Source organism: Macaca thibetana, chromosome 5 (genome assembly GCF_024542745.1).
Source record: "Macaca thibetana thibetana isolate TM-01 chromosome 5, ASM2454274v1, whole genome shotgun sequence".
Taxonomy (NCBI): Eukaryota; Metazoa; Chordata; class Mammalia; order Primates; family Cercopithecidae; genus Macaca; species Macaca thibetana.
In genome coordinates this window covers 125,603,081-125,625,768 of record NC_065582.1, presented here as the reverse complement: position 1 = coordinate 125,625,768, position 22,688 = coordinate 125,603,081, and the positions used below count along the sequence as shown (strand labels likewise).

At 36.0% G+C, this 22,688-nt stretch overlaps 1 protein-coding gene across 4 annotated transcripts in view; it reads right to left on the bottom strand.

Moving 5' to 3' along the window:
* The window catches only part of AFM (afamin), a 29,293-nt gene extending 6,891 nt beyond the window's left edge, over positions 1-22,402 (bottom strand). For 3 of the 4 annotated variants that reach the window (XR_007725671.1, XR_007725673.1, XR_007725672.1), the window contains exons 1-15: positions 22,220-22,401; positions 20,107-20,155; positions 19,699-19,831; positions 17,820-18,031; positions 16,805-16,937; positions 16,090-16,187; positions 15,220-15,349; positions 12,053-12,267; positions 8,715-8,847; positions 7,446-7,543; positions 5,957-6,089; positions 4,977-5,200; positions 3,268-3,400; positions 2,074-2,134; positions 877-1,312 (exon numbers count right to left, since the gene is read on the bottom strand). Coding sequence is in view for 1 of the 4 variants with exons in the window: in XM_050790307.1 (XP_050646264.1) it covers positions 1,307-1,312; positions 3,268-3,400; positions 4,977-5,200; positions 5,957-6,089; positions 7,446-7,543; positions 8,715-8,847; positions 12,053-12,267; positions 15,220-15,349; positions 16,090-16,187; positions 16,805-16,937; positions 17,820-18,031; positions 19,699-19,831; positions 20,107-20,155; positions 22,220-22,307 (1,785 nt within the window). In the remaining 3 variants the exon portion in view is untranslated. Of the gene's footprint in view, positions 1-876; positions 1,313-2,073; positions 2,135-3,267; positions 3,401-4,976; positions 5,201-5,956; positions 6,090-7,445; positions 7,544-8,714; positions 8,848-12,052; positions 12,268-15,219; positions 15,350-16,089; positions 16,188-16,804; positions 16,938-17,819; positions 18,032-19,698; positions 19,832-20,106; positions 20,156-22,219 lie in introns of those variants that run through there. The other variant, XM_050790307.1, reaches the window with a different exon arrangement.
* Positions 22,403-22,688: the final 286 nt, after the last annotated feature.

The window sequence follows — 22,688 nt, the reverse complement described above, 5'->3', positions numbered from 1 at the left end:
TTGGTATACAAAAATCTTCAAAGTTTAGAGAAACATCAGGAGAGCCAGGCCATAAGTTCATGACCAGTCTTCACTTCCTGAGTTACTTCTCCTTTGATACCAATATCAAGCGTTTATATCACTAACATAACAAGAATTTTGGCTTGGAATGGAGGGAGAAAACCACCACTGTAATTGTTGCCTTGTACATTCTTCCGCCTCTCTGAATAACAGATTTTGTAAGGCATGCAACACGGCCACACCTAAGAGGTAGTGTATGCAATGGTTAACAATATTGTTCCACAAAGCTGGAGGCATCACACTACCCAACTTCAAACCAAATACCGTGGGAGCTAAACATTGAGTACACAGGGACATAAAGACAGGAACAATAGATACTGGGGACTACTACAGAGGGGTGGGAGGGAGAGGGGTATGGGTTGAAAAACTACCTATTGGGTGCTATGCTTGCTACTTGGGTGATGGGATCTATACTCCAAACCTCAGCATCATGCAATATACACGTGTAACAAACATGTACATGCACCCTCTATATCTAAAATAAAAGTTGAAATTATTAAACATATAATATATAATTCTAGAACTATATATTATGTTATGTGTTATATAATATATATTAGATATGTATATTATAGTAATGTAATACATTATATAGTATTATATAATATATTGCATTATTATTACATAATATATAATGTATATGTTATATACATACATACATATATATCATATATATATATATAATTCTAGAATTAGAGAACCTAAATTCAAACGCTGGTTCTGCCAATTACCAGTCATATCACATTGAACACATTAGTTTATCTCCCCAAGCCTTAGTTTTCCTGTTTGTAAAATGTAAATGAAAATAATACCTACTCATAGAGTTATTAGATTAAATGAAATAATGCATGAAAACTGGCTAGAACAATGTTTGGTACATTGAAAACATTCAATGTCATCTACTAGTAGTAGCAGTAGTTGTAGCAGTAAATTTTCATGCCCCAAATTCTCAGTTTTCTTTCCGGTCGTGGCAAGGACATCTGAGAGCATAGACTTCCAACTTTCATGGAGTAGGGAATGGTGCAGCCATATGAGCAAAAGATGCTGATGGAATGAATGAATCATGATTGCTTAATTTTGTGATTAGGTTGATTTATGACATCAGTCTGAAAAATAACTTTACAAAATTTTGTGTTTATTGCTTGCTGCAATATACGATTTCAGGCGACAGTTGCAGAAAAATCCTTTTACTTTGTTCTCAGGAAATGAGATTCATCACCACACAGATAGGAAGCCTGTAAATTGATTATCCCTGGAAAGAAAAAATAGTATTTTATGCATCAAAAAAATATGAAATGTTAAAACATGGGTGATAGAAAGTCAAATATTTGAAAAAACTACTAATTGTAACTGTGTTTTGCCCCTTGTAGATCCCCACCTACCTTCTGTTGAGGTCCAGGCCTCTCTTCACTGACACTGTATATAATTCCTATATCTATGCAACATTTTGTTGCTAAAGTTTGTGTTTCAAGTCTTACATAAGCCACAAAAGAGAGGGCATCTTTATGTATCTTTTGGAAATCACAAACATCACTTTTGTTTATGTAAATGCTGTAGCAATACCCTTAGTCTGTATGTCAATCATATCTCAGTAAAGCAACATTCTTAAAAGATTATCGGAAAGGGTCACTGAAGCCTGTCTGCCCACCTCAGTCCCCAGGGAGTTACCCCTCTTCTTTCTGTCAATATTCAGAGGTTCCATCATCTCTCCTTTGTGGTCCAGACAGCTGAATACCTTAGTAGGAAAGCAGAGGACTTAAGCGCCTCTTAGCTATCTAGAAAACTAGTTGAACAGCAAGAGAAGAGCTAGCACAAATGCAGCATTGCCACACTGTAAGGAGTGGCTGATACCCAGAAAAACACAGAAACAATATCGGGGGCTGTTAGCTACACGTCTATTTCTGGTTCATGTAGGTGAACCAGAAATAGGCAATGAAGCCTGAGGCAGAAAAGGTAGGGAGACCAAATAAACCACAAATAAATTTGACATTTGATTGAGGCAGAGGGTATTACCTTTGGTGCTTTTTACTTTACATATCTCCAGCAGCTGACTTCAGTTGCCAATTTTTGGACTCTTAGATGAGGGATGGAAATAAAAACATATAGGAAGAAAAATTTAAGACACTAATTTAAATTTAGATAAGCATGTTTCCCTGAATTTTGAAGAAAATTAAATCATTCCCACATTGTATAGGGAAACAGTAAACATTCTTCCTTCTAGTGAAGAAATAGACACCAAACGGCTCTTTACAACTGCCAATAAATTCATCCTTTCCTTCACATGGCACTAATGCACACACTCACTCAGATAAATGCTAGATATTGATTAATATCCTCTACTTAAAACTAAGTATATTTTTAAAAAGCTAATAATATGTACTCCCAAAACAATTTCCACAAACTAAGTGTCACTCAGAAAAGTAGATGGCTCACAACCAGAATGAATGATGCATGTGAGTTTGTGTGCCTGTGAATTTACATGAATTGTGAGTTTGGAGTGGAGTGAGTGTTCCTAGAAAAGAAACGGTGAGAAATAAAGTTGGAAAACAGTGAACAGGTATTTCCATGGAGCCATCCATTGGGGCTAACATTCACAGGTTGCTGAGGTTCACACCAGAGCAAATGGCTACAGACTACCTTCACTGGAGTGAGGGCAAGCAAGGGACATTTCTCCCTTTTCTCCCTGACTACCCTTACCCTCCACTCCCTCATTATTCTCAACTGCAGGATGTTAGTACAAGGCCTGGCAAAGTGAGAGAGCCATTCCTGAAAGAGTTCACATTCTAATACCATTCCTGCTCCACTCCATTTGGAGTTGCTTATGATTTCCTTTGCAAGTCGCTTTGACTCTGTCTTATTAAGATAATGAGTGGTTCAAAACCAAAAAATAAGAACCAAAGGTGTAATTCAGGAATAATTATTACCATCTTCATTTACAGATCGTTAATTGCCATTCAGTTTAAGTTGCATGACTTACAAGACTGCCGGGGTTACAACCCAGGTCTTCCTAATAGCTTTTTCTGTGCTAAGGAGACACTGCTCAAAGTGTATTTCAGAGATGTCTCCATATTAGTTGTGTAGCAATTGTGCTCTCAAATGTAGTCCTGGTAGACACTGTAGAGAGGAAGCAGAGTCCTACAGGGTTCTGTTTGGTTTTATTTGACCAGGAATACCAGTTGAATTTCAGCAGAAAAGAAACAAAACTACCTCTTCATTAAAGCAGACTTTAGGACTCTCTGCTTTGCAGCACTTCTCCACTGCATTTGTGAAATTGGTAAACAAAGACTGCAGCTCCTCATCTGTGAGTTCATGCTTCAGCTTCACTACGTTGACAAGAAACCTGTGGCCAAAAGATGTCAAATAGAATTAATTAACAATTTCTTTCTGAAGCGTCTCTACTCCAAAATGCTTGTTACGGAATCACGTCTTGAGTCTCAGCTTGGGTGAGGGTAAAGAGTTGAAATATCCCACGTTGAATGGGCCTTCTGAAACTTTCCTATTAAATTTAGAGAATGGTTTCCACAGTAACATTCTTTGAAGGGTTTTGTCACACACAAAATTATACAAAAAGTATTAACAAGGAGGAAGAGAGGGACGAAGAGAAGTTGGTTAAGGGGTACAAAAATACAGTTAGAAGTAATAAGTTCTAGTGTTCAATAGTATAGTAGGAAAATTATAGTTAACAGTAATTTATTGTATATTTCAAAGTAGCTAGAAGAGAAGAATTATAATGTTCCCAAAACAAAGAAAAGATAAATGTTTTAGATTATGGATATTCCAATTACCCTGACTTGATCATTACATGTTTATGCAGTTATCAAAATATCACATGTACCCCCAAAATATGTATAACTATTATATGTCAGTTAAAAAATGATGTCAAAGAAGCAATTTAAAAAAAATAAGCTATCACAACTAAGTGTGACAACAGCCATAGACAATAGTGATTTCCTTGATTTCTAGTAACTTCTAGAATTCCAGTATTCCACTAACTTATAGAATTCCAAACTTCAGGTGGCAACCCATTGATGTCTTAAAAGTACATTTTAGAGTAAATTTTTAGAGTAATTATTTTAAGTAATAAAATTTTCATGCACCAAAGTAAAGAGGATAATGTAATAAGTCATGTGTGCCCATCCTTAGATCTAAGAATTAACAAAAGTTTGCATTTTCTCACTTTCATTTTTAAAATGAAAACAGGATAGTTAAAAAGAATAAAATAGACCAGACTAGAATAGAATGGGCTGGAAAATACAAGAGTGAATTACACTGTGAATGTATGAATATTGCACATAATAAGAGTAAGTATTATTCTATCTAAAAATGAAAACATATAGTAGGCCTTTATTATGCCAAGTATTATGGTATACATGACTACATCTGATCTTTCTAGAAAATTCATGTCCAAAACAACCTCCAGTTCCTCGTATTTGGTAGCTGTATATTGTGTAGTCTCCACTACACATTAGGTAGACGCTGTCTGAATCCAGAAAACTAAGTTTAATTTCTTGGCATTTTAAAGCATTTGTTGAGAAAATGAAAGTAAACTTCCTGTCCCTTTGGGCTTCTCCTTTGTAAACATTAAGTGATATTCTCCGGACATTCTCTCAAGGAAATGAAATTCATTATCAGCCAGTCTATGAACCTTTTGGCTGGCTGCTGTAACCTTTTTAAAGGTGATGTTAGACTTGGACACTCCAAGTCTCTTTCAAATGAAAAGACAAGCTAGATAAGAACAATGGCCAAAAAAAAAAAACAATGCACTGGTATTTTTCCAAATAGAAGAGACTGGACAATTTGGTGGAAGGAACAGGATAGTAATATGAAAAACACATATCCACTACATAAACCTTCTCACTACTACATGGTGTGTCTGCAAACTGAAGAAAAACAGGAATGGAAGGGATTGTTTGTACCTGTCTGTCTTCCTCTGAAGCTCCTCATTCTGAGATTGACACATGTCTGCATGAAAGGTAAATAAATCTTGAGAGAAACGTGGAGGCACATATGTTTTATCAGCTTTCAAACTCTCAAAGCAGGGCCTTCTGAAGGCAAAGTTTGTTTTACAACAGTGGTCCACAGCAGGGTTGATAGTTCGATTTTCATTTACTCCACATAACTCTCCAAGAACTAAATCTGCCTGTACCAACAAGAGTTGCAACTCAGATATGATCTTAAAACTCGGATGGAATTTCTAAAAATATGGTTAGATGAATAGTTAGATCATTCTAAGATCACTGTTAACCTCACTCATAAAACACACGCACTCATGACATATCACTATGCACAAATAAAAGTAGAAAATGGGGTCCTAAATGGCATTATGACCAAAATCCAAGCCATAACAATTCAGATGCCTACAAATTAATTTCTTGGTAACATATAAACAAACTTTCAATTGCAAACAGACAGCTGCAAACAGCCAACTGAAAGGGACAATCAAATACTGTAATCCTTGAGTTTCTTCCCCTCCCGGAATCTCCCTCAAGGTACTCTCCACCCCAGCCCTAAAGATATGTATTCAATGCCTGGTTGCTGGATGAAGCAATTGGGCCAAGAGGAAGAATCTGTAACCTTACTTAAAATTATAAATTTTCCTGTATCTCTTTGAAACAATATTATGATTCCTAAATCATTTGTCCTAACAAATCCCTTCTAATACAATGAAGAAATAAGAAAGATACTTTGAAGCACTCTCCAAAAATATTTAAGGCATTCTCTTTTACTTCTTAGGGTTTTTACAAAGTGAGCCAAAAGGAAAACTTGACAATTTATGCTTAACAATATTAAAAACAATGAAGAAATGAATATGGATAATCATGGTAAATCAACGAGTGCAAATATTCTTTTTTTTTTTTTTTTTTAAAGAATAGTCTGGTACAGAGGCCATGCTCACCAAATTATCAACACAGGCAAACTCTTCACTCAGTGTGCAGCAAGTAGTGAAAGCTGTCACCATTTTCTTGCCAAGAGAGACCAGTTCTTCAGAGGAGAGCTGGGGAGCTATCTTCGTGAGTCTGATAAGGTACCTGAAAGAACATTTGTCTATTTGGTTCTGAACGAAAGCAGATACCCATTTTGCCTTGAATTATTGCTGAAGCCCAGACCCTTCAAGGCTAGGGACAACCAATATAGGTGCAACATGAACCTTAGCTCTCTTGTAAAATAGAGAAATATGTCTTCACTTCCTGTTTTTCTGCACCCTGCTCCCTATATCTATTTTAGCTGCTTTTCTAATTTCATGGATGTCTCAGAAACTCTTAGATTTGCCTCCCTGTGTTATCTTTGAGTATAGGAGCTCCTTGACAGCAAATACATTGGCTAGTATCTAAAATCCTCCTTAAAATCATTTGTATCATTATAAAATATTTTAAAGAAAAAATTTAATCAATATATATTGTAAAAGGATAACCTGAGATGAAGGAAACTAAGATTTTTAATGAACTAAGTTTGAATTGTCAGCTAACACCAAATTGTAGAAATAGTAAAGTCAGATTTTTTTAACTGTGTCTTATTTTGATTTAAAGATGTTTAGTTTCAATAAATAATACATTAGCATGAGGCCAGGTGCAGTGGCTCACACCTGTAATCCCAGCAATTCCCAAGGGTTGGATTGCTTGAGCTCAGAAGTTCAAGACCAGCCTGTGCAACATGGCAAAACCCCGTCTCTACCAAAAAATACAAACATCAGCCAGGCATGGTGGCTCGCGTCTGTAGCCCTAGCTATTTGGGAGGCTGACATGGGAGGATCACTTGAGTTGTGAGGCAGAGATTGCAGTGAGCTGGATCACACCACTGCACTCCAGCCTGGGTGACAGAGAGACCCTGTCACAAAAATATATGGTAATAATAATAATAACAATAACAATAATGATAATAAAATACATTGGCATAATAATTGAAAAAAACCCAAACTGCATATTATTCACAAATGCTCACAAGAGCACTAAAAAACTAAATATTAAAGTGTTAAGCACATCCAGAGTTATTTCTATAAACTCAGTGAAGATAGCCTTAAGGCAAGGCAAGGCAAACCATCTCTTCCCCAAAGAAACTGTAACAACCTGAAATATGCAACACCCCACTTTCAAATGGGTGAGAATCCAGGGATTCTAGATTGACAGTGAGAAAGCCAATGTCAAACAGAAACGAAAGCATTAGAGAATCAATGTCTCCAGAATCCTGTATTTCTTTTAGCTTCACTTCTGATAAAAGATTAATGTGACAGTTCAATAGGCATTCTTGACTTCAAAAAAAAAAAATTCTCCCAAGAGTTTATGAATTGACTATAATTGAAAAACTTGAGAGGTAACTTTTTTACGCTTTGAGGGATTATGTGTTTAATTCTAGTGGCAAGCGTTAGCCCACTTGTGCAGACAACCTACTGGTATGTCAAACCATCCTTCCCCAAATTCTGGAAATGTTTACATTCTTGTTGTACCATCTTAAGACTTTTCTCAGTTGTCTCATTGAATTTGTCTTCCTGAAAATAAGAATAATCATGGTTACAAATATTTTATCTAAAATTTAACCATAAGCTTTACAACAATGTGTAGAATAGCATTTCTTATTTCTATGGTATTTTCAAACTCTCATTATTATTCAGGGCACTTTTTACATGTGTGTGCAAGAACTTAATTTCTTTAGTTATATATATATATATATCTTTAGTTTTATATATATATATATATATATAAATTTCTTGCTAAATTTAAAAGTCCAAATTTTTTATTATCAGCTTATACATATTTCAGAGTCTTCCAAATAACAAAATAGAATTTAAAATGTACGTTGACATAATAACATTCAATTCTCACTGAAGTGGCCAGAGCAGTTGTTATCTCCATTTTTAAATAAAGGCAACTGGCCTTGTGAAATTAAGTTACTTACCCCGAATGCCCTAGCTAGTAAGTGTTGTTACAGAACATTTTAAATCATGTTGCTCTTTATGATTTTTTCATTGTTTAGATTTGGAACTTAAAACCTCCAACAGCCTCTCACTTTGTGGCAATAGCAGGAAACCAAGGAAGCCCAATTTATAACAACAAAAACAACAAAAAAGTTTCCTATGATACCAAATAAAAAAAGCATCCAAACATTTTCTAGAAATTATGCCAATTTTTTAAAAATACACGTATATATACGTATATGTACTGAAGCATTGAATAAAAATGTTAATTATAGCTATTTCCTGGTGGGAGAATCAGAAAAGGGTTTTTTGTAACCTTTGGTGCTTTCCTGATAATCAACAACAATCAATCATTACTTTTGAAATCATAAAGAATCCAATATGGCTTAATAAAATACAGAATACTTTCTTAGTCATCTACAACAATCATTACTTTTGAAATCATGTAATATCCAATATGGCTTAATAAAATACAGAATACATAAATAAAAATGTAAATTTAAAATGTTTACTGGGAAGAATTTTTTGAATTAACACGTTGGATTAGTAGTCCAAAACATTATGCATCAGCCAAATTGATGACATTGGCCTTCCCAATGATCTTCTTAGGCTGAGTCTATGGTAGACTCAGATTAACCAATCACATTTTCTACCCCCTAGACTGGAGCAAAATTCTGATATCAATTTTTAAGTGTTTTATAGTTGTTCTGTTTTGATTTTCTGAACCTACAACGATGGAACCTACCGCGTAACGGTAACAACCTGGAGGGTTTTCTGTGTTGCAGCAATTTCTCAGGAGATCTTTGTATATTTGAACAATTCTTAAAAGCCCTGGTATAGACAGGTCTGGATGTCTCCTTGAGTATTCAAAAGTAAACCTGCAATGTGTAAAATTTTGTATGTTAGAAATTAGAGAAAGAGCAAAAAACCCAATTCCACTATTTTGTAATCCAGTCAGATCTAATACTGCCTCTGCTTTCAAAAGCTAATTTTCTCCTCTGGCTTGGTCACAGAGTAATTTAATAGGACATTGTGGCTATAGAAGATCATTTTACAAAAGTTATCTTCCATGGTACATTTTAGATTAACAATGTTTTTTGAGAAGAGAGAATTAGTAGAGTTATTTGGAACTAATTATTGGAATGATTTAATCCATAAAACATCAGAAAGAATATATTGTGAATATACTTTAAAAAATACATATTGCATAGAATTATGTTTGAAAATGCATTCAGATTTCCAACTTGGGATGCTGGGAATATGGCTTCCTTCCCACCCACAATGTGGTCTTCGTGAGAGACAGGGAGGAAGCTTTGCCCATTACTCCATCCTGTCGCTTGCCAAATATGGGATTGTTTACCCCTTCAGCTCCAAATCACCGGCAGTGGCTTCCAAATCCTCTGTCAAAGACTTCAAGAGCATAGGTGTGTGTGATTTGGGAAGAAAGAGAGGAACAAGGCTAACAGTTATTAAGCCCTTAGTAGGTGCTAGGCACTGGATCAAACTTTGGGCATGACAGATATAGATGTGCTTCCTGAACTTTATAAACACTTTCTCATTTCACTTCACTTAGTCCTCAAGATGCATACTATTTTACAGCTGAAGAAACTAAATCACAAACTGGTTAAGCACCTTCCTGTTAATGGCAAATATAAAATTTGACCCTAAGTCCCATTACTCCATTCTTTTTTTTAACCAAGCTAACTTTTCTCAAAAAAGAGAAGTCATTTCTAAGTGCCTCAGCTGGGCTATTTATAGTCTTCATAAAAAAGAATCTCATCTATTCATTCACAGCAAGTTAAGATCTTTCATGTTTTGTAAGAGCAATACCTCACTAGTTTTTCATGACCAGGTAACTCTTTTCATCCCCTCCCCCACATTTTTTTCAGGATTTGACCTTCTTGATTAATCTTGATTTTTCTGACACCATCTCTCCAGCTTCCCATTTGCTTTTCCAATTCCATTTGTGAGATATATTCCCATATCCCATGGCAGTGGTGCTTAACCTTCAGAGAATCAGGGCTCCTCTTAATATCTCATGTAAGCCATGGACTTCTTCTCGGGGGGAGACACACACACACACACACACGCACACACACACACACACACACAACTAAAAACATGTCTCAGAATGCTGCGAAGAAAAATCCCTGGAAGCTTACTCTAGACTGGAGAAGCCACTGAGGACTTGCCTGAAATGTTCACATCCAGAAAGATTCTACCTTGAAACAGTGAGGACTCTGACTTGGCGTGCTCACTGTTACTCTATCATTTCTTCCCATGTTTCAAACACTTTTTATGTATAATAGTAATGATTATAAAAATGGCTTTTATCTATCAAACACATATGTCAGATATAATCTATCATTTTGTTTAATTGAATTTGATGTAATATCCACAACCATGAGAAGCCATAGAGGACAGTAGTTATAAGACCAGGAATTTGGAGCCACACTGCCTGAACTTGAATCCTGGCTGCACCACATGTGTGACTTTGGGTAAGTTACTTAACCTCTCTGTGCCTGTTTTATTACCTGAAAAATAAAGATTATAAAAGTATACTAACCTCAGAGGGTTGCTTTGAAAATTTGGTTGGTTAGTAGATGAGAAACACTTAAAATTTAGTAAGTATTCAGTAAACATTAGCTGTTGTTATGTCCGAGATTTCAAGCCAGATTCCCTTCTAGAGCTACAGGTTCACATACAAAATTATCTCCTGATAGTCCCAATTAGTTATTCTACTGGCACCTCAAAGTCAATGTGCTCATTCTTAAACATATTACCTTTCTCACAAAACCTGCTGCTTTTTCATGTTGAATGGGAAAACTACCTACCCAGTTATCCAAGTCCCAAACTGGGATTTTCTCCAGATGAAGTGTCTAAAAACTGAAAGTGATTTTTTCCTTCCTTATTCTTTCATGAAAACCATTCAGTGGCATCCCATTTCTTAGCATGCCTGCATAATCTGGCCCCACCTACCTCTCACCGTGCTGGTCTCTCACTGCAGATGCCCTACTCACAGCAATTTACACCAAACCATTATATTTTTAATTCATGCTTTACCTTCTCTATTTAGATTACCAAAATTTCTTCAAGTACTACTTCCCTATCAAGCCATTCCACGGTCCCCATATACAACTGACCATTTCTTCTTCTGTTCCCCTGCATTACCTAGAACAGGATGCTATCAGAAATAAAAGAACATTTTTCACACTTATTTATTTATGTCTGTCTCTTCTCACTTTATACTCTCTATAGATGAAGGCTTCCTGGGGATAAAAAAAAAAAAAAAAAAAAAAAAAAAAAAAACCAGTGAAGTCCCTGGATTATATTACATTACTAATAAACTTCAAATTAATAAATTTTTTTTTTTTTAGACAGTCTCACTCTGTCGCCCAGGCTGGAGTGCAGAGTGCAGTGGCGTGATCTCGGCTCACAGCAACCTCTGCCTCCCAGGTTCAAGCAATTCTCTGCCTCAGCCTCCCGAGTAGCTGGGATTACAGATGAATTAGTATTCTTATATGAATTTTATACATGACCAAAAAAAAGCTCAGAAAGGTTAACTTCTCCCAGCGACTCAACCAGAACTGAAATATAGTCCCTGTGGCTCCAAGTTCACTAGTCTTCCCCTTAAGAGTTGTAGGTGGCATAGTATAGCAGTTAAGCCTACAACTTGTTAGGCCAGGCTTCCTGGAGTCAAATTCTTACTCTGTCACTTTTTAGTTGTGAATCTGAACAATTCACTTCATTGTATCTCAGCTTGCTCATTTGAAAAACTGGGAGAAATTGTACTTATTTTGCATGATTGCTGTAAGAATTAAGATAGTTAATCTGTATGGGGTATATAGTGCCATGCCTGGCACATATTAACTGCTCAACAAACGCTAGCCATTATTTTAATAATACAGTCTTTTTTCTTAAAATTATCTGAAAACTATAGTCTATACACAGGATTTTTTAAAAATTATATGATACCTAGTGAAATAAATGGTACCATGTCCTTCCACCTAAATTAGCAACATAAGTCAAATCTTACAAGTTTCTTTCTGTTTTCCTTATAAATTCAATAAAGAGTTATATTACTTCGCAAAGAAGATGTCTGGGTCAGCATCTCGTTCTTGACACACATTTTCACTGTCAGTAAATTTTGCTTCTCTTAGAGATAAATCCTTTGGTCTATCATCTTTATTTGAGTTAATTATGCACTGGCCACGCTCTGGTATTTTCTTTTCACAGCACTCTTTGATTTTGCTGGAGATAGAATCTTGTTTTGAACAAATATGGTTCATAACCTTGCTCTGTACCAAATAAGAATGAGAGATTATTTTACTTTCAAAATTTCTTCAAGGCTGGGTTTTCTTCCATTATGGAATGATGGCATGCAAAACCAGTCATGATCACAGCATCTGGAATCACTTCATCAATTAATTTGATAGACAATATTTATTTAAATTAAATTTTGGATTTACATAATGCACATGAAGTTTTACATCAAAACTTCTCAGGATTTAAGATGATATAATTATTTAAAAATAGGCTCTACTATAGGTTCACATCCATTATTAAGCATTAGTCTTTTAAATAACATTCCTATACTGATATATTGACATCTTATATTCTAAATGTTGTTTCTTTTCCATAAGAGTCCACCTGTGCTTTCAGTGGAGACCACCAAAGACATGTTACTATAATACCTATAATCCTGGTCTTCCCTTGTGGCCAAGCACATGGCAAAAACTCAGTAAATATTTGATAAGTGAATGAAAGAATGACAAGCGAATGAACTGCAGCAACTACCAGAAGACGATTCATCAAATATAAGAAGCTATTCCACTCATGGTATCATTTTCTAATGGATATCATTTTCTAATGGATATCATTCATTTGAAGCTGTTCAAGTTAGCAAATACCGCTCAAATAGAAAACTTTACTGTGTCCCCATCCCTACCCTTTGCCCCAGTTCTAACCTCTACATAAGAGTTGGAAATTAGAGAGGGGGTGGGGTTATCTTATTTACACATTAGTTGAATAATTTTAAAAAGCTGATCTGGGCCCTTCCAGACTCTCGAATGAGACTGCACATTATTTCCACTCTCTGTTGCAGTCCCACTTGAATTATGTTGAGTTACAGCAACACACTAGACTATTTCAGGCCTTTATGACTTTACTCAAGCTATTTCCACTGACTGGAATCTTCTGGTGAACATGGAGGATAAGGAATAAGATGAAGCTCAGGACTGAGGTAAAAAATAAAATGGGCATTGGCACCACGTTTCTAACAAACCACACAGAACCAGGAAGCCAATCTTCAAAAAGACATTTACATCTCATGTGATGCCATCATTGTTCTAGGCAGAGTATCTCTTATTCTCTGAGAAGTTACTTCTATTTTCAGTTAACTGTAATTCAGTTCCTCTTATTTCTCCAGAAAGACATTAAAAAGAAGGAAATTTGAGACATAATCCCTTAATCTCAGTCTCAAATTTCACAGAAAACCTATAATTATGTCTGAATTCAGTATCTTAGATTTCACATTATAAAACCTACATCACCATGAACAATCAAGCAATACAAAAATAAAGCATAAAAGAGATTGCTTTAACTTAGGTACAGTTAGGAACAAAAATAATTATTGGGAACATCTGTTGTCCGTTGCTTGAAATAAACATTTCTCAATACCCTAAAATTCAAGTTATTGAATTGACATGCTATCGTCACTGTGAGCCTAAAAGTCTAATCTTTCTTTCTTTCTTTCCTTTTTCCTTCCTTCCTTTCTTTCTTTCTTTTCTTTCTTTTTCTTTCTTTCTTTTTTTTTTTTTTTTTTTAAATAAGGTCTCATTCTATTGCCAAGGGTGTTGGAATTATAGCTCACTGTACTGTATCCTCGAACTCCTGACTCAAGCAAGCCTCCCTCCTTAGCTTCTTGAGTCCTGAGTGGCTGCAATTACAGGTGCAATCTATCATACTCAGTTTTTTTTTAATAAAATTATATTACCTTTGAATGCATGAACAATTTTTTTTTCACTTTAAGTTCCAGGATACATGTACAGATGTTCAGAATGTGCAGGCTTGTTACATAGGTATACGTGTGCCATGGTGGGTTGCTGCACTTATCAACTCGTCACCTAGGTTTGAAGCCCCGCATGCATGAGCTATTTTGATGCTCTCCCTTCACCACCCAACCTCAACCCAACATGCCCCAGTGTGTGTTGTTCCCCTCCCTGTGTCCATGTGTTGTCATTGTTCAGCTCCCACTTATGAGTGAAAACAGAATGCATGAACAATTCAAACTATGCCAACAATATTCATACCAATACTTTTCCTTGGAAATTCAGTTTAAAGGTTTCCAGAGGCTGGGGATTGGGGAAATGTTGGTTAAAGGCCGCAAAATTTCATTTAGACAGAAGGAATATATTCAAGAGATCTCTTGTACATCATAGTGACTCAATGATGACTTCATACCACTATATTGAGTACTTTAAAATTGCTAAGATTTAGAGTATTCTCACCACAAAAAAAAAGTATGTGAGGTAATGCATATCTTAAATAGTTGGATTTAGACATTCCACAATGTGTGTGTATGTATACATTAATATATACGCATATATATCATGATATATATAGTACACACATATATATATCATGTATACCATGAGAATATACAATTTTTAATTGTCAGTTAAAGGCAGGAAAGGAAACGGAAAGTGGAAGGAAAGGAAAGGGGAAAAGGAGGGGACAGGAAAAGGGAAGGAAGAAGGTAGGAAAAGGAAACCGAAAGAGAAAGGGAAAAGTTAAATTAATGTATCCGCTTATTTGGAAAGACTATACCTGAATAGCCTAAGGAAGCTCAGGGAAATCAGCTCTTAAAAACATAATGATAACTAGTCATTCCTTGAACTTTACTATTTGTTTCTAACCTCTCTAAAAGAGGATTTATAATGTAAGAGAAAACTTCAATCTGGACTAAATGAACTTTGAAAAATTTGAAATTCCTGAAGTTTTACATCAAGACATTTAGCCATCCAATATACAATCTGCTGAGTAATCTTTAAAAATTCCAAATATAAAAAATCCCAAAGGTTTGTTTATAAAAAAAATTTATATTTCATTTTATGTTGTCATTCAAAAGTAAAATTACATTCTGATTTCACTGGGGCAAAGTAACCACACATCAGGGCAACTTGAGAATAAAAAAAAAAAAAATAGTTGCCAAAAATCACTATTTTAACTTGGTTTTAGAGAATATTTACCGTGTCACGGATGCACTGCACAACATCCCCTTCACAGCATCCTTCATAGTTGGAAGAAATATCTTCTACGAGAGAAATAAGCTCCTTAAATTCAATCTTGGGGAATTTTTGACTGAGTACCGCAATATATCTGGAAACAGAATTGATAAACCACAAAAATAATTTGAACAGCAAGTAGAACAAGTGGGACTAATTTGCTAATATGATATGAATAGCTCCAAAAAGTATTGCCACCATTGTTGTTGTTGTTGTTGTTGTTTTTATAGAAGTCTTTATCAAATAGTTGGTGCACAGCCCACATGATCACTTTGAAAATCTTAGAGTGATATTTTAAGAACCCCAAAGTCCTGGATGTGAGCAAAAAAAACCTGAGAGGTGTGCTATCTTCCATAATTATTATAGCAAGACATGCTGTGTAAGGCCACCACTTCCTATTGTAAATTCATGGCAGGCATAGATAATTCATGACAGAACTCTTTCCTGCTGATCCACTTGAAATCTCAAAATTTTTCTCAAGATATTGCCTTAGCCCCCATTAATAATTGATTAGGGTGAGCACTAGAGATAAAATTTATCTTTGCAAGGCTGTCTCCTCATTGTTAAAGTCAAAGACCAAGGGATGAATTATTTCTAAAGTACTTGTGGCTTTTGAAACCCTGGTTTGAAACTCCCAGAGCAGTTCAGATTCCCAATTAGCCTAAATATGTCTCAGATACAGCCACTATTCTCTTTTGGGTCTCTCCACCTCCCAAAACTTCTCTCATCTCGACCTAATGTCCTGGTCCTGAGCTATCCAAATAGGCTCAGACTCACCCCAAAGCCCCTGGGTACAAATGCAAGCAGAGACAAGATATATAGTGTAAAACTCACATAAAGTGTACAACTTTGGTTCCAAATTTCAAAAGTGCCCCACAGACATGTTTTTGATAAGAAGAAAATGCTTTTAAATATTGTATGACAGGTATTGCCTGAAGAAGAAAGAGAAAATTCTTTTGAAACAATAGCAAAATCTCACTATTCCCTTATTTTTTAGTCACATTTCATTCAAACTATTACAAAATTTGTTCAGAGACAGAAAATCTACGGATTTTTATTTCAGTAAATACATTATTAAAAGAAATATGCACTTACGGCACATCATAAAGGTAGGACCAGTCTTCCTGATGATTAATTGCACTTGGTAAAAACGTGCATAGTGCTCCCTTGGTGGGGCAGCATGCTGTGAGCTTGGCCATCTCTATTGAGATTATTCCATGTTATTTGTAGTCAACAGACTACAAATTGTCAAAGATAAAAGATAAAATGTCATCCTTCACCCTTGACATTCACTCACCAAGGCTTCCTTCCAATTTACAAAGAAAACAAAGCAAGAGAGAACCTGGAAATGACTGACTGTCTTTCGGGAGTCTCAGGTAAAGAGAATATTTAGATCAGAACCTGGTGACCAATGGTTTGAAAATCACTGAATGTGACAAGAGAACATCATATATGGTAAGCAAGCCTTTTGCTATAATATAAGTCAGGGTCTGGACCTGTGGTATTGAGTGATTTCTTACCCTCTTCATGAAATAAATGCTATACCCACCCTTGTTTGAAAGCAGTTGACTTTGTTTTGTTCTTCACAACATGATTTAGCCACCTCCTCAAAATGAGCAGCAACAGTTAGAAGTGTAGGGGCGAAGACAAACGGGTTCCTTCTGGCAACTTCATATAAAAAACTATTTAAGAAATGAAAAAGAGAGAGAAGAAGGGCAAGGGAAGAAACAGGAAAGCAATGAATGTAGACAAGGGAAGTGAAGGGAGGGTAAGATGAGAAGGAAACGAAAAAACAGAAAGAGACAAGAAGAGCAAGTTGTAAAACAAGGTAAAAGGAAGAAAGATTTCCAGTTATAGAAAACTTCAACATAAGGCAGCATTATCCAGTTCCCAATAAGAGTCTTTTGAAGTCCTTATTGAAGTTGCTAACTCCAAAGTAGAAATGATGATTGCAATTCTAATCCCAAACACTGAGCTGTGGCTATTCTCCTTCCATCCACATGCTACCAGCTGGTCAGCAGTTCTCTCTTCCATGTTCAAAGAACAGCTATCTATACACACTCTATCTGAGATTCAGGGGTCCTGTTTACTTTTGTTCAGATAAACTTGTGATTTAGATTTAGATTTCAAGGAGCATACCAACCTTCCAGAAAAAGTCATTGCTTCTGCAATGACTGCACTATATTAAAAACAGATGTTTTGCTAAACATCCCATAATTGAATGTCTGCCTGAGGTGAAAACTGCAACTTCCCCTTGGGAAGAGTCTATTATTTCCTCCACTGTGCATCCTACCAATTTAACACTAGGCACACACCTCTCCTCTAGGACTTGCTAATTAGAAGATACAATTCATTAATATAAGGGTCTTGTAAGCAGGGTCCATATCTTGATCATAGTTATATCCTAAACAACGAGCACAGTATCTGACACAGTGTGTTTTGAATGAATGAAACAATCAATAAATAAATTAATGAACCCAGCTATATTTATTTGAGATAGGTATTAGATTCAGCCTAAGACTAATTCTTCAATTGGATCATTTTTTTACTAAGATTAAACTTACTGATTTAGAAGGGATTCTCTGTTACTTTCATAAGACTGGCATTTCTCTTCAGGATCCAGGGTAGGGAAAGGAGGCAGAAATCCCACATCAGCTTTCTTGTTATAGAAGAAACAGAGTCTTCTTTCAGCACCAACCTTACTGCAGCAGTGTGAAAAATTATGCTTTTGTGGCAACCCCTCCATAGCACACATTTTTTCCTGTAAAAAATTATTCTATACAATAGAGAAGAAAAGGACAATTTTTAGTCATGGTAAAGTAAAGCTTCTGTACTCGCTAAGAAAACACAATGAATAATTTTCCCACCATTACCAACAGAGCTTCTTCTCTTTCTCCTGCTCTTTCTCCTGCTCCTCTCCTTCCTCTTCCCCTTCCCCTTCCCCTTGCCCTCCCCCTTTCTCTTCTCCCTCCTCCTCCTCCTCCTCTCCTCCTCCTCCTCTTCTCCTCCTCCTCCTCTCCTCCTCCTCCTCCTCTCCTCCTCCTCCTCCTCCTCCTCCTCCTTCTTCTTCTTCTTCTTCTTCTTCTTCTTCTTCTTCTTCTTCTTCTTCTTCTTCTTCTTCTTCTTCTTCTTCTTCTTCTTCTATTTCTTCTTCTTCTTCTTCTATTTCTTCTTCTTCTTCTCCTTTTCCTTCTTCTTCTTTGGAATGGGTCTTGATATGCTGTGCAGGCTAGATTTGAACTCCTGGGCTCAAGCGGTCCTCCAGCCAAAGTGTCCTAAACAGCTGGGAGTACAGGTGTGCCAAATCAAAGCATCTTTACCCAAACCCTTGACAACCATCTTGCACTTTCAGAATCTTTGTCCCTCTATCTATCAAAAGACACTTTAACCTCTTACTCTTCCCTTGCTGCCTACATTTCCCTTCCACCAGGATTTTCTACTCATCTCCCAAGGTGATGACATGCTGGTATGTTAATGTATTGGTAGAGTGTTTAGAAGTGGTGTTTAGTAGTAGTTTTTTGGAGATGCAGATGGTGACTCTTCTTGGAGGAGGCCCAGAAAAGGGATGTCACAATAGAATACATATTAAGAGAGGCAGCTAAGGAAGGTAGCTGTGTACTTTCATGTAAATTTTCAGGCTATGACTTCCTCCTCTGCCTGGATATATAGGGCATACTGTATACATACTGCAAATAAACAGCAAGCTCCTTCTGTGCATCAAAATACAGAATTATTATCTTTCCCGAGGAAAGTACCTTGTTCTAAACATCAAAATTAAGCAAAATGAAAATGCTGTGTGCAGAATATCTTTCATTTCATATTTTCAAGCCAGAAATTATTGCAGTGTTGGGCAAATAATCTTGTGTGTTTAAGAAACACAAGCAGTTAGCTGGGCATGGTGGCTCACGTCTGCAATCCCAATACTTTGGGAGGCCAAGGTGGGAGGATCACTTGGGGTCAGGAGTTTGAGACCAGCCTGGCAACATGCAAAACCCCGTGTCTACTAAAAATACAAAAAAAAAAAAAATTAGCTGGGCTTGGTGGTACACGCCTGTGATCTCAGCTACTCGGGAGGCTGGGGCATGAGAATTGCTTGAACCAGGAGGCAGAAGTTGCAGTGCACCAAGATTACCCCACTGCACTCCAGTCTGGGTGACAGAGTGAGACTCTGTCTCAAAAAAAAGAAGGAGGAAGAAGAAGAAGAAGAAGAAGGAGGAGAAGAAGAAGAAGGAGGAGGAGGAGGAGGAGGAGGGAGGAGGAGGAGGAGATGAGAAGGAGAAGAAGAAGAAGAAGAAGAAGAAGAAGAAGAAGAAGAAGAAGAAGAAGAAGAAGAAGAAGAAGAAGAAGAAGAAGAAGAAGAAGAAGAGGAGGAGGAGGAGGAAGAGGAGGAGGAGGAGAAGAAAGAAAAGGAAAAAGGAAAAGAAACACATGCAATTTACTTACAGGTAATTTTGAACACTCTGGGAGTGTCTTGTCAGCCATACATCTATCTTTGTATTCTACCATGTCTTTCACTAGTTTTTCCATTTCTTCAAAGGTTGCTTCCTGAACATACTGAGCAAATGCAATGATGGTGCTGCAAGAGTTCACATGGGGTATACAAAGATCAGTTGCAGAGTTTCCATGTATGGCCAACAAAAAGTCACAGGAACATCCTGACTGGCCTCAAGAAGTTATCTATTGTAACAGCTATAAATTTTACAACTTCAGGCTTTGCCTGAATTTTATAATTAAAGCTGTCTTCTTGGATACTGTTTCTGTTTAGTTAAATTACTTTTGAGAAGCATTAACATTTCCAAAATATATCATTATTTTAAAAATCATCATCAAAAAGTACTTAGCACAACTCACATGTATTCAAGATTCTCTTCTATAAATTTTTGAGTGCTACTGAAGTTATCTGAAAAGCAAGAATATTTAGGGTATTACATAACATGGTTTTCTATTTTTCAAATAAATAACTATACATGACATTTAAGTGTATAAAATACAAAATAGACCACTGATGACAGGAGATAGTTTTGCATATTTAACAAGAAACAAGTAAGTCATATGAACAAAATAGGAAACCTTAATCACTTGTGATTATGTGTTCAAGAAATATTTACTAAATTGAATTCAACTAAATAAATCTTAATCTGACTAGACTTTAAATTTGCCATTGACGGCTCCCCACATACAAATGTCAAATACATTATCATCCTAAATGTCTATCATTTATGACTAGAGAAGTGATAAAAAGATTAACTAATGGGTGATACAATGCCGTAACAGAGCCTGATGAGAGATACTGTAGCATGCTGGTGGTCAGTATAGTTTATAGCACTAATCAGTCATAGCTATGTAGGTCATCTCCAGATCCACCTAAAATTATGGATTCTCTCCCAATGAGCATATGCTAATTGGAGCATATTTATGTTTGTTCACATAAACTACATTTATTTTTTGCAAAGTGTTGTGCTGGACCCTATGAAGCAATTAACAATGACTAAGATATCTCCCCTTGACATTAGGTTCCTAAGCAAAGTTACTTGTGCATGTGACAATAATTTAATTTAGAATGTGATTAATTTGGGACTGCTTTATGAATCCTGGGTGAGAAAGAAAGAAATAAAAGGATTATAGGAAGAGTGACATATGAGTTGAACATGAGTAAATGTAAGAGATTCGAATAACAGAAAAATGAAAAACCTTGTCTGTCTGTGTGGAGAGAGAATGATGTGAGTAAAAGCATTAAGGTAATAAATCTTGAGAAGTATTTAGGGAAAGTCAATCTGTTTTTATGAGAAAGTGGGTCACAAAGATGAATAGGGACCTAAGATAGAAAAGACGTGGGTCCAGATTATAGGAGTCTTGCATATAAAGCTGAGGAGTGTGGGCTTCATTTGGAAGACGTGGAAAGCCCTGGAAAATGTTTATATAGGATAATAATCTGATCATTTCTATACACGAAGAAATACGAGTCAGGTAGTGGTATATCTAATGTCATGGAATTTTCCACAGTGCCTGACAAATAAAAAAGGTAAGAAAGAACTATGTGTCAAATAAATGGGCAAAAGAAGGGTGGATGGGACAAAGTAAGAAGGCTATAGGAGACTTTGCAACTGTCACATTGAGAAACCAACAAGATCTAAATTTTGGTAGGAGTAAGGGAAATGAAAAGGAAAATATAGATACAAAAGATATTAAAAAGGCAAAAAATCAAGATTTTGAAACAGGTTGTTACAAGGGAAAAGGAGCAGGAAAACTCAAAAATGACCACTCTTCAAGCCTGTCTCACTAGCTGGTATTGTAAGGGCATATCAAATTGAGTAAGGCGCAATCCATGCCTTCAGGGCCACTGCCAAACTTAAGGCATGTTTGTTCAAGTCAAAGAAAGGAGCTCCTTCTAGGCCAAAAGGATTAGAAAAAGACACCTCCTCTAGACAGATGAGGTTCAAAATATTTCCCCTTTGGATGGAAGAAATATAAAAAGTCATCCTTTCCTCCAGACTGAGATGGCCTTGGCCAGGCTCAGGAGGGATGTTCAAACTGTACATTTGAAGGAGGAAGTAGGTTCTGCATTCCCTAAAGATATAGTTGGGAAATATGTTGGACAACCGAAGGTTCCAGAAAAATCCCAGTTCACATCTATTGTTCCACTGTTACCATAAACTATACATATTTGCAAAAAATACCAATATTAAAATCCAAATGTGTCTCCCAGCAACACTTTCTGTCCTGTCATAGACTGCTGATTATTTTTCAGATGCGACAACTGTTTCTTCATATTGACTTAGTAATATAAAAATTACCATCAAAATAAAAATTCTGAAAAGGTTAATTTTGGATAACTGGTTAGTCTATGTAAATTAGTGAGAGGGTGAAAAAAGCAAGTAAAGAATTAACTTGAAAGAAAACAAAATTTTCAAAAGAGACATCCTAACTGGTCATTCTTTAGCTGATATACAAATAAATTACTTACCTACATCCTGAGGTTGTGTGGGCAGAGTTAGGGATTCAGTCAAAAAACACAAGAAAAAAATAAAACCTGTAAATTTTAATTGTTTCATCTTTCTAGAAACCACATTTACAAAAGAAAGTAATGTTGTTGAGGAAAATCAAGTTTTTATATTATTCTTTCACATTACCAGTAAAAAAGTAACCTATTTAATCTATTTCTGAAATACTGAGTATTTGATTTTTTTATCACTCTGCAGAATTTCTTGCTAATTATTAACCAGAAAAAAATTACCTTTGTGTTTCACTGGAAAAAATCTACTGAGTTGGAACAAAAGTCCACAGGCTAAGTGTACACAATACCTAAGCAAATAGACAACCAAAAAAAAACTTAAAATACTGCAAATGTTAAAGGAACAAAGGACCAGAATAGATATAATCCAGCAATCTATCTTACGCATATATATCCAAAGGAAGTGAAATCAGTATCTCAA